This window comes from Artemia franciscana, chromosome 21 (assembly GCF_032884065.1).
Source record: "Artemia franciscana chromosome 21, ASM3288406v1, whole genome shotgun sequence".
Taxonomy (NCBI): Eukaryota; Metazoa; Arthropoda; class Branchiopoda; order Anostraca; family Artemiidae; genus Artemia; species Artemia franciscana.
In genome coordinates this window covers 14,145,563-14,160,318 of record NC_088883.1, presented here as the reverse complement: position 1 = coordinate 14,160,318, position 14,756 = coordinate 14,145,563, and the positions used below count along the sequence as shown (strand labels likewise).

General features: G+C 38.4%; 2 protein-coding genes across 5 annotated transcripts in view; both read right to left on the bottom strand.

Annotated features, from left to right (window-relative positions):
- The window catches only part of LOC136040540 (facilitated trehalose transporter Tret1-like), a 72,124-nt gene that overhangs the window by 22,395 nt on the left and 34,973 nt on the right, over positions 1-14,756 (bottom strand). For all 4 annotated transcript variants that reach the window (XM_065724727.1, XM_065724728.1, XM_065724730.1 and 1 more), the window contains one exon: positions 11,401-11,495. The gene's annotated coding sequence lies outside the window, so the exon portion shown is untranslated. The remainder of the gene's footprint in view (positions 1-11,400; positions 11,496-14,756) is intronic.
- On the bottom strand, positions 2,481-7,285 carry LOC136040631 (zinc finger MYM-type protein 1-like). The gene is made up of 2 exons (XM_065724909.1): positions 6,749-7,285; positions 2,481-5,020 (listed from the first exon to the last, which is right to left on the bottom strand). The coding sequence occupies exons 1-2, from the start codon at positions 6,854-6,856 to the stop codon at positions 2,672-2,674; spliced, it is 2,457 nt and encodes an 818-aa protein (XP_065580981.1). The 5' UTR covers positions 6,857-7,285; the 3' UTR covers positions 2,481-2,671.

The following is a 14,756-nucleotide window of genomic DNA, read 5'->3' as shown; positions in this document are numbered from 1 at the left end:
TAACTTACAGGTGTTTCTACGAGGTCTGTGGGGGATCATGTTACTCATAAAGGCATAGCTATTGGAGCTTTCAACTATGTTGAACAAAAGGGCTATATAAAAATTTTGATCAGGACTTTGGGAAAAAGGGTCGTGGGAGAGGGCTAGCTTCCCTCCAATGTTTTTGGACACTTAAAAAGGGAATTACCCCTCTCCTGAGCTTCTAGGACCACTAGCTCGATACGGTCGCCCCTAGAAAACAAAAACAGAAAAAACAAAAAAAAAATCATATTTTGGCAGATAGGAGATTGAAACCTCTACAGTAGGATTCTCTGATGCGATGAACCCTATGGTGTGATATTCTTTAAGATTTTTTTACTTTTAGGCATGTCTACCCCCTCCCTTTCGAAAATCAGGCGGATTTTCTCTGGCTAGCAGCGTAGGAAATCCTCAGAAAATCACATGAATCCCGAAATTTCGGGAGGGGTTTTCGACTAAAGGTCCTAATCCTGATACTTGTACCTGTAATTGAGAGGGGGCTTCCAAACTACACAATTTTTCCATATGACTCTACATTTTTCATACAATGCTTCTGTGCTATTCCGGTTTTACGACCAATGTGTCAATCACCGAAATCAATTATTCATTCCTCAAAAAATTCTGCTAAGAAGAGACGAAAATTAGATTTTTGAAAATTAATGTCTATTAAAATACATTTGTATTTTCACTAGCATATCCAACCACCCATTGACATTACTACTACTACTACTAATAATAATAATAATAACTCATCGCAGCACCGAGCCGCCTGAGGCCAACACAGCTACACACGCTCCTCCTGCAACCCAATCTATTCAAAGCCTCCCTCTTTACACCCTCCCAGGAAGTTCTTGTTTCCTTTAAATCTTTATTTATGACACCCTCCCACCCCTGTCGAGGACGACCTGCTTTCCGTTTAGCCCTTAGAAGGTTGACGAAAAGGACAATCTTCGGCAATCTGTCATCCTTGCTCCAGAGAAATGGTGACTCTGAAAGTACTTTCCTTAAACGGAGAATTCTAGTTCATTTTGAAAAGATTTGAGATCTTCTAAGACTCCGAAATTCATTTTATTGGCATTGTAATGGAAACATGATACATATCGCTATATCGTAAATCTTTCAACTGTCAGTGACCCGACGTGATCCAAGTGAGACATTAAACAAAAAACAAGCAGTGAAAATCTGAGAAACAATTTCTTAAATAGGCTTTCTTACGACACATAATAATTGTGTTTATAAATTTATCTCTAAACTGCACCATAGGAAGTGTTATAAAAGTCTCAGCAATAATGATTATAAAATATAATCATAGGCAGCTCAATGGCCTTGCCAAAGTAAAGAGCGATGTGGACACGATGTATTATTATTTTTTATTTATTTCTATTTTTTTTAGACCAGGGGACTTTTAGACCAGGGGAAGTTATCGTAGAAACTTCAAAAGGGGCTTATTTGAATGGAAATTGATTGGAAACAAGCAAAACTGAACATGATTGGAAACCAGGCCATAATTTGAAAACAACTTGAAACGCTTTACTGAAAACAAATTAAATTTTTAATGTTTTCACTTTTTTTACTTCAATAAATCAATAATTATTAAAACTTTAAGGAATAAACATCAGTGCATGTATATTAAACTGACAATACAGGGTCATTTGTTGTTTTCTTTTTTTCAGTGAAGTACAAACTATGTTCTGGTCCTGAGAAGGCATGGGGGCTATCAGCCCTAATCATGTTAATTTTTGCTCTTTTTGAGTTTCACTCGTTTATTTATTGTAATTTTTGTTTGTTTTTTAGTTTCATTTATTTATTGATGATGATTTGTGATAGTTTTACGCTTGGAAGGCTATTCGACTTTATTTCTGCTCATTTTTGGCTTTTTAAAGCTCTTTAATTTTCTTTTAAAAACTTGTTTTGTGGGAAAAGCTATTTAAAATAATATATAGAAAAAAGGGAGCTATCCTAACGGATGCCAGTTGGTTGAAAAAAAATCATGTTGTTCTACCATGTTTTCACTTGACATTTTACTGACATTAACGGAAGGCCAATCAAACAATGAAAATATGAAAAAAAAATTTCTGTCAACAGAGCAGAAGAAAACGACGTTTTCAATTGACAAATTCATTGGCTGGTTTTTCCGTATAACGGCTATCGAAAACATGACATTAATTTTAGAAAATAATCCAGAATATCAAATTAGACTGAATGGTTTTGGCAATATGACTTTTCTAGTTCCCGTTCCCTGACGTTTCTTTTTAGACGTTCTAGGTCCCTGTTTAAGAGTGGTCGGAAGGTAGATACCCCCCCCCCCCACGAACCTTTGATTTAAATTTTGAGAAGGCCATTTGTTGTCGTAGAAACTTCGAAAAGATCTCATTCAATTAGAGATTGAAACGGCGAGTCTCCTTTTTAATAGTCGAAAGTGATTGGAGGGCAACTAATCCCTCCTCCCACGCAGTGGCGCCATTTCAGAAAACCTTAGGGGGGGGCCAAAAATCGATTTTGGGCCCCCATCCAGCCTTAAAAATTTTAAAATTTTCGAACATGCCTTTAGGTACCGTACTACCTTTGGGGTTCATATTTTGCAGCTTATTTAGGGACCAAAAACAGTACCAAAATAGAACATTTACTGTATAAATCAGAAACTTACGTACAGTTACTTCAGCAATGGATATCTCCTTTGCTTCATTTTTGCGAAGTCGTCGACAAGCTTCTCAAAATTGAGCTCCTTCACTGCAGCTTTCTCAGAGAATATAAGCAGCAAATGCGAAAGTCGCTCGTTTTCCATCGTTGTCCGGAGGTAGTCCTTCACAAAGGTCAACACAGAGAAAAAACGTTCATTTGAGCACGTTGTGAGCGGGAGTGTGAGGACTACCCTGACGACCTTAAGAAGCTCAGAATAAGCTTCTTTCAATCCTCCGAGTTGTTCGAAGACATCTAAAGCATTTGCCGGTTTCTGTGGAAGCTGCGACACAAATGCACGAGCTATTAAAGCTTGACACTTCAGCTGAATAGTATCGATTCCCGCCTGATCGAAGTATGTCGCGATCACAAAAAGTAAATCTGAGTCCATAAAATCTGTGGATTTGGGGTTAAGGCAACGTGTGGCTTCTAGCACTGGCAGTTGGACAGAAAAACGCTCTTCAAACTCATTTAACACTCTGTCCAAAACCTCGTAGAACTCTCTCCGCATTTTGTCTTCCGTTGTTGTGCTTTCGGAGTCAATGTTGTGCTTTCCAATTGTTGTTGTCGTCAAATAGTCTCTTAGTCTTCCGGATATCTTCTGAACTCGTTTTGATTTAACAGGTATGGCTGAAGAGAGAGCACTTGTTTCCGACAGATCAGCTCCGACATTAATGGCCATCTCTTTAGACTTGCCGTATAGGACACGAAAATACTCGTCATCACGCATTTTCCTCAGTTCGTTCTTTGTTGCACTGATCAAAGTGCAAGCTTCTGAGATGACCAGATCTGCTGCCTGTAGTTGTTCAGAAAGAGGGTTTATCACTGCAAGAACTTCGTGAATGACATGCAAACTGAATATGAAGGGAAACGACTCTAGCTGGTTCTTAAGGCCCGTAGCTTTTGCCGCTGCCTCCCTGTCAGAAGATTCTTGAACTACTGACAGAACTGCGAGTATGCAGTCATATCTAACCAGGATCTTAGCCACTGATCTATACCAGTAAGACCAACGTGTCACTACTGTCCTTTCAAGCGTTAGCACAGGCACATTGGCAGTTTTCTGGGCTTCGACGAACAACTGGTACCGAGTGTTGCTGTTGGAGACGAAACTGTAAACTGTTTGCAAAACTGAAAATACTGATGAAATTCTTTGTATTTTCTGCATACAATCGCCAATGACAAGGTTAAGTCTATGGGAATGACAGTGTGTGTACACCGCTTGTGGTGCTTTTTCCCGGAGACGGGCCTGTACTCCTGAAAAGTGTCCGCTCATTACACTGGCCCCGTCATAGCACTGTCCAACACACTTTGACCAGTCAAGGCCGATACCCTTTATTTCGTTGTAAATGAAGTCGGCCAAACTCTCAGCGTTAACCTTGCGCATGTGGTAGCAACCTATGGCCCTTTCTTTGATTTTCAGGTCATGAACATAGCGCACTAAGATCGCGAGTTGTTCCTTTTTCGAGAGGTCTTTTGTCTCGTCAACAAGAACGGCAAAATATTTTGCTTCTCTGACTTCTTTCGCGATAGAACTTTTGATTTCATTTCCTATGACCTCAATGTAGTCGTTTTGGTACTCGTGTGACATGTAATGGCCATAGGCCTTACGAGAGTTTTTCATCAAGTCAGGGTTGATTTCTGTTAAAAGATGTACTGTCTCTACGAAATTCCCTTGATTGGCACTAGACTCCCCTTCATCATGGCCACGAAACGCAAGACCTTGCCGTCCAAGTAATGCTGTAGTTTTTAGTAGAGCTTTTACGTACTGTCTATTCTCTAGTATTTCTTTTTCGCGTTCTTTGGAGAGGCATGACGCAACAGATTCGGCCGCCTCCGTCTCAATAGCTTTAAACTGAGTCAAAGAAATGGTACATGCTTTGTGTCGGTCGCTGTTTTCGTGCTGCCGTATCAGTTCAGAAATGTCTTTCCACTTTCTAAATCCTATATCAATGAATGCTCTAGCTCCATACCTTTCGCCTGATCTTAGCGAGGATCCACTGAAATGTCGGCAATTGAAACAGAACACCGAGTCCTGTTCTTTCGAATATTCGAGCCATGGGTATTTCAAGAAATAGGAGCTGTTAAATTTTCGTTTGCGATTCCCGATGGTAGTGGCGGGATAGTCAGTCAAAACTGGTTGGCAGGGGTTATCATACGGGTTCACGGACAAATCGGTGCTGATCGTTCTGGAAGCCATTTCCTCCGTTTGTGGTTCGCGCAGGTTTGTCTCCTCAGAAATGAGTCTCACGTCCAGGGTCTGCTCGTTTCTCGGTAAAACCTCGGTTGCCGATGGGTTGTCCCTTGACGTCCCAGCATCACTATCCTACAGAGTAATCAAGTTTTAATTAAAAACAAATTAAAAGTGATGTCCCAGTTACTTCTTTTACCAGGACGTGAATTGTACATAATTAACATAGAAAACAACACAAAATTTAGAGCAAGCAACAACAAAAAACATAATCAATTCAACTACGAAGCTATAATCAATTAGTTCGTGGTAACGAACTTCAAGTAAAAAAGCGACACGGCTCAATAGTAACCGAAACTCTAAAACACGGAATTTTGATACCTATAGATGCATCAAAAGAATCAGATTTGTACGCTAATTTCAAATATATAAGTTGTATCAAATTTAGTTTTACCCATCAAAAGTTACGAGCCTGAGAAAATTTGTCTTATGTCCGAAAAAAGGGGAAAACACCCCCCCCCCCCCTGAAAGTAATATAACCTTAACAAAAATATCACCATTTAATTCAGCGCATCACTGAACTTTACTGCAGGAGTTTCAAGCTCCTATCTGCTAAAATGACGAATTTTGGATTTTCTTGCCAGAAGAAAGATCAAGGACGCGTGTTATTTTTTTTCCAGGGGTGATCGTATTGACCCAGTTGTCCTAGAATATCGCAAGAGGGCTCATTCAAAGGTAAATTAAAAGTTCTAGTGCCCTTTTTCAAATGAAAAAAATTTGGAGAGCAACTAGGCCCCATCCCACCCTCTTTTTACCCTAAGTCACCTGATCAAAATTTTGAAACAGCCATTTTGTTTAATATATTTAAAAATTTAATAAATATGTCTTTAAAGATGCCTTAATTGTCCAAAGTCTCTGGGGGAAGGTGTTCAATTTGTGGACTTTGCCCTTTTTTATAAATAGTTTTTTTTATAAATAGTATAGGTAATTGCGAAGTATACAAACATTTTCAGTTTTTTTTCTGGTGGGGGGGCAGCTCGAGCAGAGGAGGTTATGTAGGAGGATCTTTCCATGGAGAAACTTTTCATAGGGGAGCTGAATTTTCGATCAAGGGGGCACTGGATTTCCAAGCATTATTAAAAAAAGAATAAGAAATTAAATGAAAAAAAAGTTTCTTCAACTCAAAGTAAGGAGCAGGATTGAAACTTAAAACGAAAAGAAATTATTACATATGAGAAGGTTCACCCTTTCGTCAATACCTCGCTCTTTACGCTAATTTTTTTTTTTAGTACAAAATTCCTATACAAAATTTCTTTATATATCTTGCTTTCTATTTACTGGCTCAATTTCACGCTTGGAAGTGTTAAGGGTAATTGTCCCAGTAAATTTTAACCAGGATTGTATTGTTCAGAGGATGTTTCCAAGGGGGATTTCTCCGTGGAGGTGAAGCCAGACTTCCTGGCTTTATTTAAAAAATGATCAGAAATTAAATAGAAAAACAGTTTTTCAACTGAAATTAAGGAGCATTATTAAAACTTAAAAATAACAAGAATTATTACATATACGAGGGGGGTTGCCTCCTCCTCAACACTGCGCTCTTTATCCTAAAGTTTAAATTTTGTCCCAATTCTTTAAAAATGACTCCTCAAACACAAAGGGCGTTTTATTAAAACAGTAAGTAACTTTTTTACAAATGCTGAAAAACTTTAGCATGAAGAGAATGGTGTAGAGGAGGGGGAAGACCCCCTCCTCTATGGGGGCACTGTGGGGGACTTGGGGTGGATCCGGATTTCTGGCAATTCCGCGAGATCGGTACTTCCTGACGCAATAGGACAAAATTTAAAATGTGGTAGATTTACTTACAGTCGGTTTGAAAAACGAAGCCAATCGTCGTTGCATCTTTATTTCTTCTTCTTTCCTTTGGGCTTTTATTTTCCTTTTTTTTGCACCACTCGCACCGGATGAACTCATGTTTCAATAATCCGATTTGAACTTGAACACAACTTAACACTGTTTCACGGTTCTTTATTTGATGAAGGGTAACGAGAAACTAAATACAAACCCTGGTCTGGATACCCAATTTCCAGATTGTTTTTCCAGAAATTTCCAGATGTTAGCCTACACATAAATGTGCCGACTGACGGGATTCATTAATCACTGGAGAGACTTCAATGTCACAGAAGCACCCGAGCCCAGGAAGGACTTTACTTTACAAACCCCTGCCAAAAGGGTGACCATAAATTAATTAGAGAGAACGGCAAAAACAGGATACTTTCTTGAAATGCAATAATCGTCGAGTATCTTGAATTTGCTATTTAGTAATAATTCACAGTAGAAATACGGTAAAAAAAAAAAGAGAAAAAAGTAGAACAAGGACGAATAAACAAAGAATTACGTGGTTGAAATTGGGCCCCTCCAGAAATCAGGGGGGGGGCATGGCCCCCCCCTGCCCCCCCCAAATGGCGCCACTGCTCCCACGGCCACCATTTCCCAAACACAAGCAATCAAAATTTTGAGATAGCCATTTTGTTCAACATAATTGAACGGTGGGGAAATTATGTCTTTGAGGATGACAACCCCCCCCCCCCAAAGCCCTCGGGGCAAGGGTTACAAGTTATGTCCTGGGGGCATATAAGGTATATATAGAAAGAATGATAGTGTAAAATTCAGAGGGAACTCATTGGACAGGTGATCAGAAGTTCTAGTGTCTTTTTTAAGATTGAGAGAGACCAGAGGGTGGATACCCCCCACACCTCGTACTTTCCTGAAATGCATCTGATAGAAATTCTGAGATGGCCATTTGTTGTCGTAAGAACTTCAAAAGGAGCTCATTCGATTGTAAATTGAAAGGGCTAGTGCCCTTTTATAGTCAAAAGTGTTTGGAAGGTAACTACTCCCCTTCCCAAGCCCACCATTTCCCCAAACACATACAATCAAAATTTTGAGACAGCCATTTTTTTCAACGTAATTGAAAGTTCCATAAATTATGTCTTTTAGGATGACAAATCCACCCTCTCCCCACAGCTATCAAGTTAAGGATGGTAAGTTATGCCCTGGGGGCACATAAAGTATATATAGAAAGGGTGATCGTTTGAACTCCGGAGGGGGGCTCATTGGATTGGTAATCAGAAGTTCCAGTGTTCTTTGTAAAATTGAGAGGGATCGAAGGGTGGATATCCCCCGCATCCTTGTGTATTTACTATGACGATCGTATTTTCAAGAGTTGTAAGTTATGCCCTGGGGGAATATAAGGTTTATATAGAAGGGAAGATCGTTTAAACTTTGGAGGGGCCTCGTCCGATTGGTAATCGGAAGTTCTAGTGTCCTTTTCAAGATTGAGAGTGATCGAAGGGTGGACACCCCCTCCTAAACCTCATATTTTTCCAAAATATATCTGATAGAAATTTTGAGATGGCCATTTGTTGCCATAGAAACTTCCGAAAAGGCTTATTCGATTGGAAATTAAAACGGCTTGTGCCCTTTTTATGAGTCAAAAGGGATTGGAGAGCAACAAATCCACCCCCTATGACCATCAATTCCCAAAGCACATCAAATCAAAAGTTTGAGATAGCTATTTTGTTCAGCTTAGTTTAAAGGCTTGGAAATTATGTCTTTGACAACTCCCACACCTTCAAAACATAATTTGCACTTTGCTGAAAAAAATGGCTGTGGATTGTCTGTTTACTATATATATATATATATATATATATATATATATATATATATATATATATATATATATATATATATATATATATATATAGTTAACAAAGTTAAAACTTTTTAAACATATTTTGTCGTTCAATGTCGTAGGATGAAGGGATTTTAAATGGCTTTTGAGTCTTCAACCGGAAAGTGAACGCAAAATAGATATTTTTACTTAAAATACACAAGACAAGTTTGTTCAGCTATTAAGCTACTATGTTAAGAAATGTATATTTTTTGACGTGCTATATTGCTGATATTTTGAGATAGCCATTTGTTCAAAAACAATCCAAAGATTACATAGCAAGGCCTTTGGGACTGACATAACCCCCCTCCAGAGTCTTGGGGGCCTGGGTTGTAAGTTATACCCCAGGGGCATATAAGCTATTTATGGAAGGTATGGTTGTTTGAACTTTAGAGGAAGCTCATTTAATTGGAAAGGGCCACTAGCCCCCCCCTGACAACCTGTTTCTGCCAAATGCATCCAATCAAAATTGTGAGATAGCCATTTTGTTCACAATAGTCAAAAGAGCATATAACAATGGCTTCAGGGAGGACAAAACCCTCCAGAGCCCAGCTGCAAGGGCTGTAAGCTATGCCCCGGGCATATAAGGTTCTTATGAAACAAATGGTTTCATAAACTTCAGATCCGATGGGGCTCATTCGATTAGAAGTTTGAACATCTAGTGCCCTTTTTAAGAGTCAAAACTGAAAGGAGGACCACCATCCTGCCCCTACAATCCTATTATTCCCCAGAACATATCTGATAAAATTTTAAGAGAACTATTTTGTTCACTATTATTGAAAGGTTCAGTAATTATGTCTTTGGGGATATCATCCTCCCCACAGTTCTCAGGTTAAGGCCTGTAAATTTGGCTATTTGTTCATTGCTTAAATACAACACATGTCGCTGAGAAAGGTACTCATGTTTGAACTTCATTTTCCAAAAAGACGAAAGGAAAACAGGCGAATCTTTCAGAGAATGTCGAGGAGGGTGCTGAACTAAATCAAAACATGTTATGTGTTTACGGATTGTCAAAAGGGAGTAACTGGCGAATGACTGGGTATATCAATTTGGAACTTTCAGGAAATGATAAGAGACATTATTAAAAAGGGAATATTTGTATGAATTTTTTTTTTTACTCTCATGATGACGATTGGTATTTATTTCTGAAAAGTATTTGTAAATAGAGCAATGTCTTTTTGTTTGTCACAACAACAACAAAACAAAATAACAATCCTAGTAAAGATTTACAAATAGGACCTACCAAAGACAATGGGGACTGTCCCTCCCCTACCCCTCATAAACCCTTACAAAAAGGCTTAATTATCGTTTGCACTTTAATAAAAACTATATGTTCCAAACATGCAGTTTTTTATTTGTGAAGACATGAACGAAATAAGAACAAAATCATGATACAAATCAACATACTCTTTTGTCAACACTTTTCCTTTTTTTCTGTTTTATTCAAACATACAGAAAATTGAGAAACTTTATAAATTTCAATCTTCTGAGATTACTCAGTTTTCAAGTTGATTCTCCGAGCATCTAAAGGAATGTCTTTTAAAGAAAGATAGTAGGGATGTATAAGCTATTGAAACTGGATTCATTGTTTTAAAATACAAAGAAATTCATTCCTGGAAGTCTCGAAGCTATTACTGTTTAAAATATATTTGTTTTCAATTAAGCCCTAATGACAATCTGGTTCTTTGAAGGTTTAGGGGGGCTCTAACCCTCTTATTTGCTGTAGTTATTTCGTTTAAGTTGACTTCTTTTAAATTTCTGCCTGTTTTAGAATTCATATACTCCCCACAGCTTTATCTGTTTTTGTTTTTTTTTATATCAAATGTGATTATTTCATTTTAAATTTTGGTCGTTTTAGGTTCAATTTATCAGCCCAGGCAATAATCCTTGAAAACTTCGATCCGATCGGGAAAATTTTTGTGCCGCAATTCTATGGGGAGCGCATTCCCCAGAACTAGAATTTGCTTGAACATTAGGCTACACTTTGCCATCGACGGTTGGCTTTAAGTTTAAAACTGTTTAGAAAAAAAATTTACTGATGATATTTGTTAGCCATTTGTAGCGCCCCATTTTTAGGTGAGGCAGTGTTTTTTCTTCATTTTGTTTTTGAATTGGGGTCTCTTAAACCCAAGAACTTTGAAAATGTAGGTTTGACGACAATGCAAAATTTTTTAGACCATTCCTTGCCCCCTCCATCACCCTCCTAAATTTTATAGATGATTTTTACCTCCCGGAAATTTATTCTACAATATTTACTTAAGTATTTTTTCTGTGCATGGTTTTTCTTTAGTCTACGAGCTTAGGGATCCAAGTTTCAAGTTGTTGGGGAAAAATTTTGACTTTTTTTTCAGGGGAGGCGATGCCTTTTGTTTCCTTTTTTAACTTGACCTAAAGACTTGAGGGTTAATTTTCCAAGGGCTTCATTTCTGAAGAATTCACGCCTTCAAACTAATTTTGTTTCTCATTAGGCTCTCCTTGGACAAGTGAATTTTTCAAAATCTTTCAAAATCAGGGACAACAAGTCATTTGGTCCACTCACGAGCCCTCTAACATCTTCTCCCTCCCTCCAAAAAAGTCCAACTCTATTGGCCTAAACATTAATACCGAAGTATTCGGAAATGTGTACTTTTCCCCCTCATAATATTAGTAACTTTATTTTCTCTTCTTGGGCAATTGGGTCATCACTCTTAATTGTTTGACAATTCAAGCCAGAAGTAAAGCAACAAATCCCATTGAAAATATGTCATGCTTCCCCATTGATTTTTACTTAACAAGAAGCGCTTACCTTGAAAATTGATTTCCAATGATTCTTTAAACAAGTTTGCTTTCCAATGAGCCTTCAATCAAGTTCCAACGGCAGCTGATTGCCAATGGTATGTCCTAAAAGAAGAAAAAACTGAACAAAACAAACCAGGAGATATAATGCTTTAATTTTAAAATTAAACAAAAAAACGAGATTTTCAATTGAAAGTGAGGAGCAACGTTAAAACTTGAAATAAACAGGAACTATTCTGTGTAATTCCAGAGGCTATCTTAAGTTCCTTCAAAAATACTTCCAATTTAACGGCCCTTGTGTTTGAGTAGTCTTTTCTCAAGAATTATGATAAAAGGTCAAACTTTATCGTAAAGATTGAGGAAGGGGCAGCCCGGAACAATTCCTGTTTGTTTTAAATTTTAATGTTGCTCTTTAGTTTCAGTTGAGAGATTTTGCTGTTTTTTGTTTAATTTCTGACTGCTTTTCAAATCATGCCAGGAAATCCTCTTACCCCCCATTCCTCTGCCCGCCCCGTAAAAATTTCCCCTGGAAAATTTCCTCCAAATGCTTTACATCCCATGGAAAATACTCCCCGTGGAAAATCCCTCCCCCAAAACTCTGTATACTACCAAATAAGAAATACTATATATCAACGATGGGTAAATTGTGTAACTTAAAGCCATTCGCCCAGAGACTCTGGGGGTCATGTCATCCCCGAAGGCATATTTATTGCACCTTTCAACTAAACTGAATCAAACAGCTATCTCAGTACTTGATCGGATGTTTTTGGGGAAAACGGGGCGTGAGAGAAGGCTATTACCCTCCAATCCCTTTTGTCACTTGAAAAAGGTACTAGAACTAAGATATAAGGACTTATCCCTATTCGACCTGTTTATTTTTCGTCATGGAAATGCAGTGTGGTCTTCAAAATTACCAACGTTGTATATATGATCACTCTTGGGAAAACATTTACATATTTAGAATTAACATAAAAGCCGCTTCTGTTGATGTATTTATTGTTATCAGAATTTAGTTTGTTTTATAGTTTCGGTTACTATTGGGGCGAATCACCTTACTTACAGTTCTTTACTACGAACTATTTGACTAGGCCGGAAGGTCGCACCCGAGGTTTATTGACATGTTGAGTTCAACGCGGAAGTTGTTAACCATGCCTGGTATCTTTTTCGAACAAGTTCACTCTTCTTCAACAACATACTATCTTTTTTTCTGTTGTTTAGAATACAATTCAAGGTTATGATAAAAAAAAATAATAAAATAAACAACGACAATAAAATAATTATCCATTTTTAAGCCATTAAAGTTTTGACAAAACGGAAGAGTCGCAAAGAAGAGAGAAACGAGTATAATAACAGACAGAGAAAACATTTTTTTTTTCACTAGCCGCTATCAGTGTTGCCAACTTACGCACTTTTCGTGTGAAATCCACTCTTTTTTCTTCATTGCACTGTTCCACCACGGACTCGATTTGCACTCTCTTTGCCAATTATTTGCTCTTTGCACTCTTCTATGAATTATGATAGAAAAAGTATTAAGCGTAATAAACAAGAGCTAAGAGCTCATATGGCACTTGTAACGAGGTCGGAAGAGCCGAGAGCTCATAGGGTATGAGCTCTAGCAAAATTCTAAGAATCAATGGATTGATTTAAAAGGAAAATCATAATCTTAATGCCGGTCGGGATTTAAAATGAGAGCTCTAGGACACCAGGTCCTTCTAAATATTAAAATTCATTTAAATCCGATCACCCACTTGTAAAATAAAAATACCTATTATTTCTAATTTTTCCTCTCCTTTCAGCCCCTCAGATGGTCAAATCGGAGAAAACGACTTTATCAAGTCGGTTTGTACAGGTCCCTGACACGCCTAAAAATTTGTCCAGAGCACCGAACTCGCCAAAGCACTGAACCCCCCTAGCTCCCCCAAAGAGAGCAGACCCAGTCCGGTTACGTCAATCGCGTATCTACGACATTTGTTTATTCTAGCCACCAAGTTTCATCCCGATCTCTCCAATTTAGTTATTTTCCGAGATTTCCCGTTTCCCCCTCCATTTCACACCAATATCACCATTTAAAATAAGAGCTCTGAGACATGAGTTCCTTTTAAATATCAAATTTCATTAAGATCCAGTCACCAGTTCTTAAGTTAAAAATGCCTCAATTTATGTAATCTTTCAGAATTAACACCTCCCCCCTAACTCCCCAAAAGAGAGCGGTTGGGATTTCAAATAAGAGCTCTGAGAGACGAGGTCCTTCTAAATGTAAAATTTCAATAAGATTCAATCACCCATTCGTAAGTTAAAAACACCCATTTTTTTCATTTTTTTCCTCTCCCTCCAGCTCTCAAAATGGTTGAATCGGGAAAACGACTGTTATCAAGTCAATTTGTGCAGGTCCCTGACTTGCCTATCAATTTTCATCGTCCTAGCATGTCCAGAAGCACCGAATTCACCAAAGCACTGAAAATCCACCCAGCTCCCCCAAAGAGAGGGGATCCGTTTCAATTATGTCAATCGCGTATCTAGAACCTGTGCTTATTCTTCCCATCAAGTTTCATCCTGATATCTCCTCTCTGAGTGCTTTCCAAATTTCCGATTTCCAAGATTTCTGTTTCCCACTCCAACCCCCTTTGGAAGGTCTTTCTATATATCAAGGTTCAGTAAGATCCGATCATCCATTCGTAAGATATGGATACATCAATTTTCACATTTTCCAAGATTTCTGGTTTCCCCCTTCAACTCCCCCACTTTAGCCGGATCTGGTCAGGATTTGAAATAGGAGCACTGAAGCCCAAAATCCTTCTAAATATCAAATTTCATTAAGATCCAATCATCAGTTCGTAAGTTACAAATACCTCATTTTTCTAATTTTTCGGAATTACCCACCCTTCCCAACTCCCCCAAAGAGCGTGGATCCAGTCCGGTTACGCCAGTCACACACCTTGGGCTTTTGTTTATTCTTCCCACCAAGTTTCATCCTGGTCTCTCCACTCTAAGCGTTTTCCAAGATTTCCGGTTCCCCCCTCAACTCCCCCAAATGGCAATGGATCCGGTTGGGATTTAAGATGAGATATCTGAGTCACGAGATTCCTATAGATTGGAAATTTCGTTGAGATCCAATCACCCCTTCGTAAGTTACAAATACATCATTTTTTCCAATTTTTCATAATTAACCCCCCCAACTCCCCCAAAGAGAGCGGATCGCTTCTGGTTATGTCCATCACGTATCTAGGATTTGTGCTTATTTTTCCCACCAAGTTTCATCCATATCCCTGTACTCTAAGCGTTTTCCAAGATTTAAGGTTTCCCGCTCCGACTCCCCCCAATGTCACCGGATCCAGTCGAGATTTAAAATAACAACTCTGAGACATG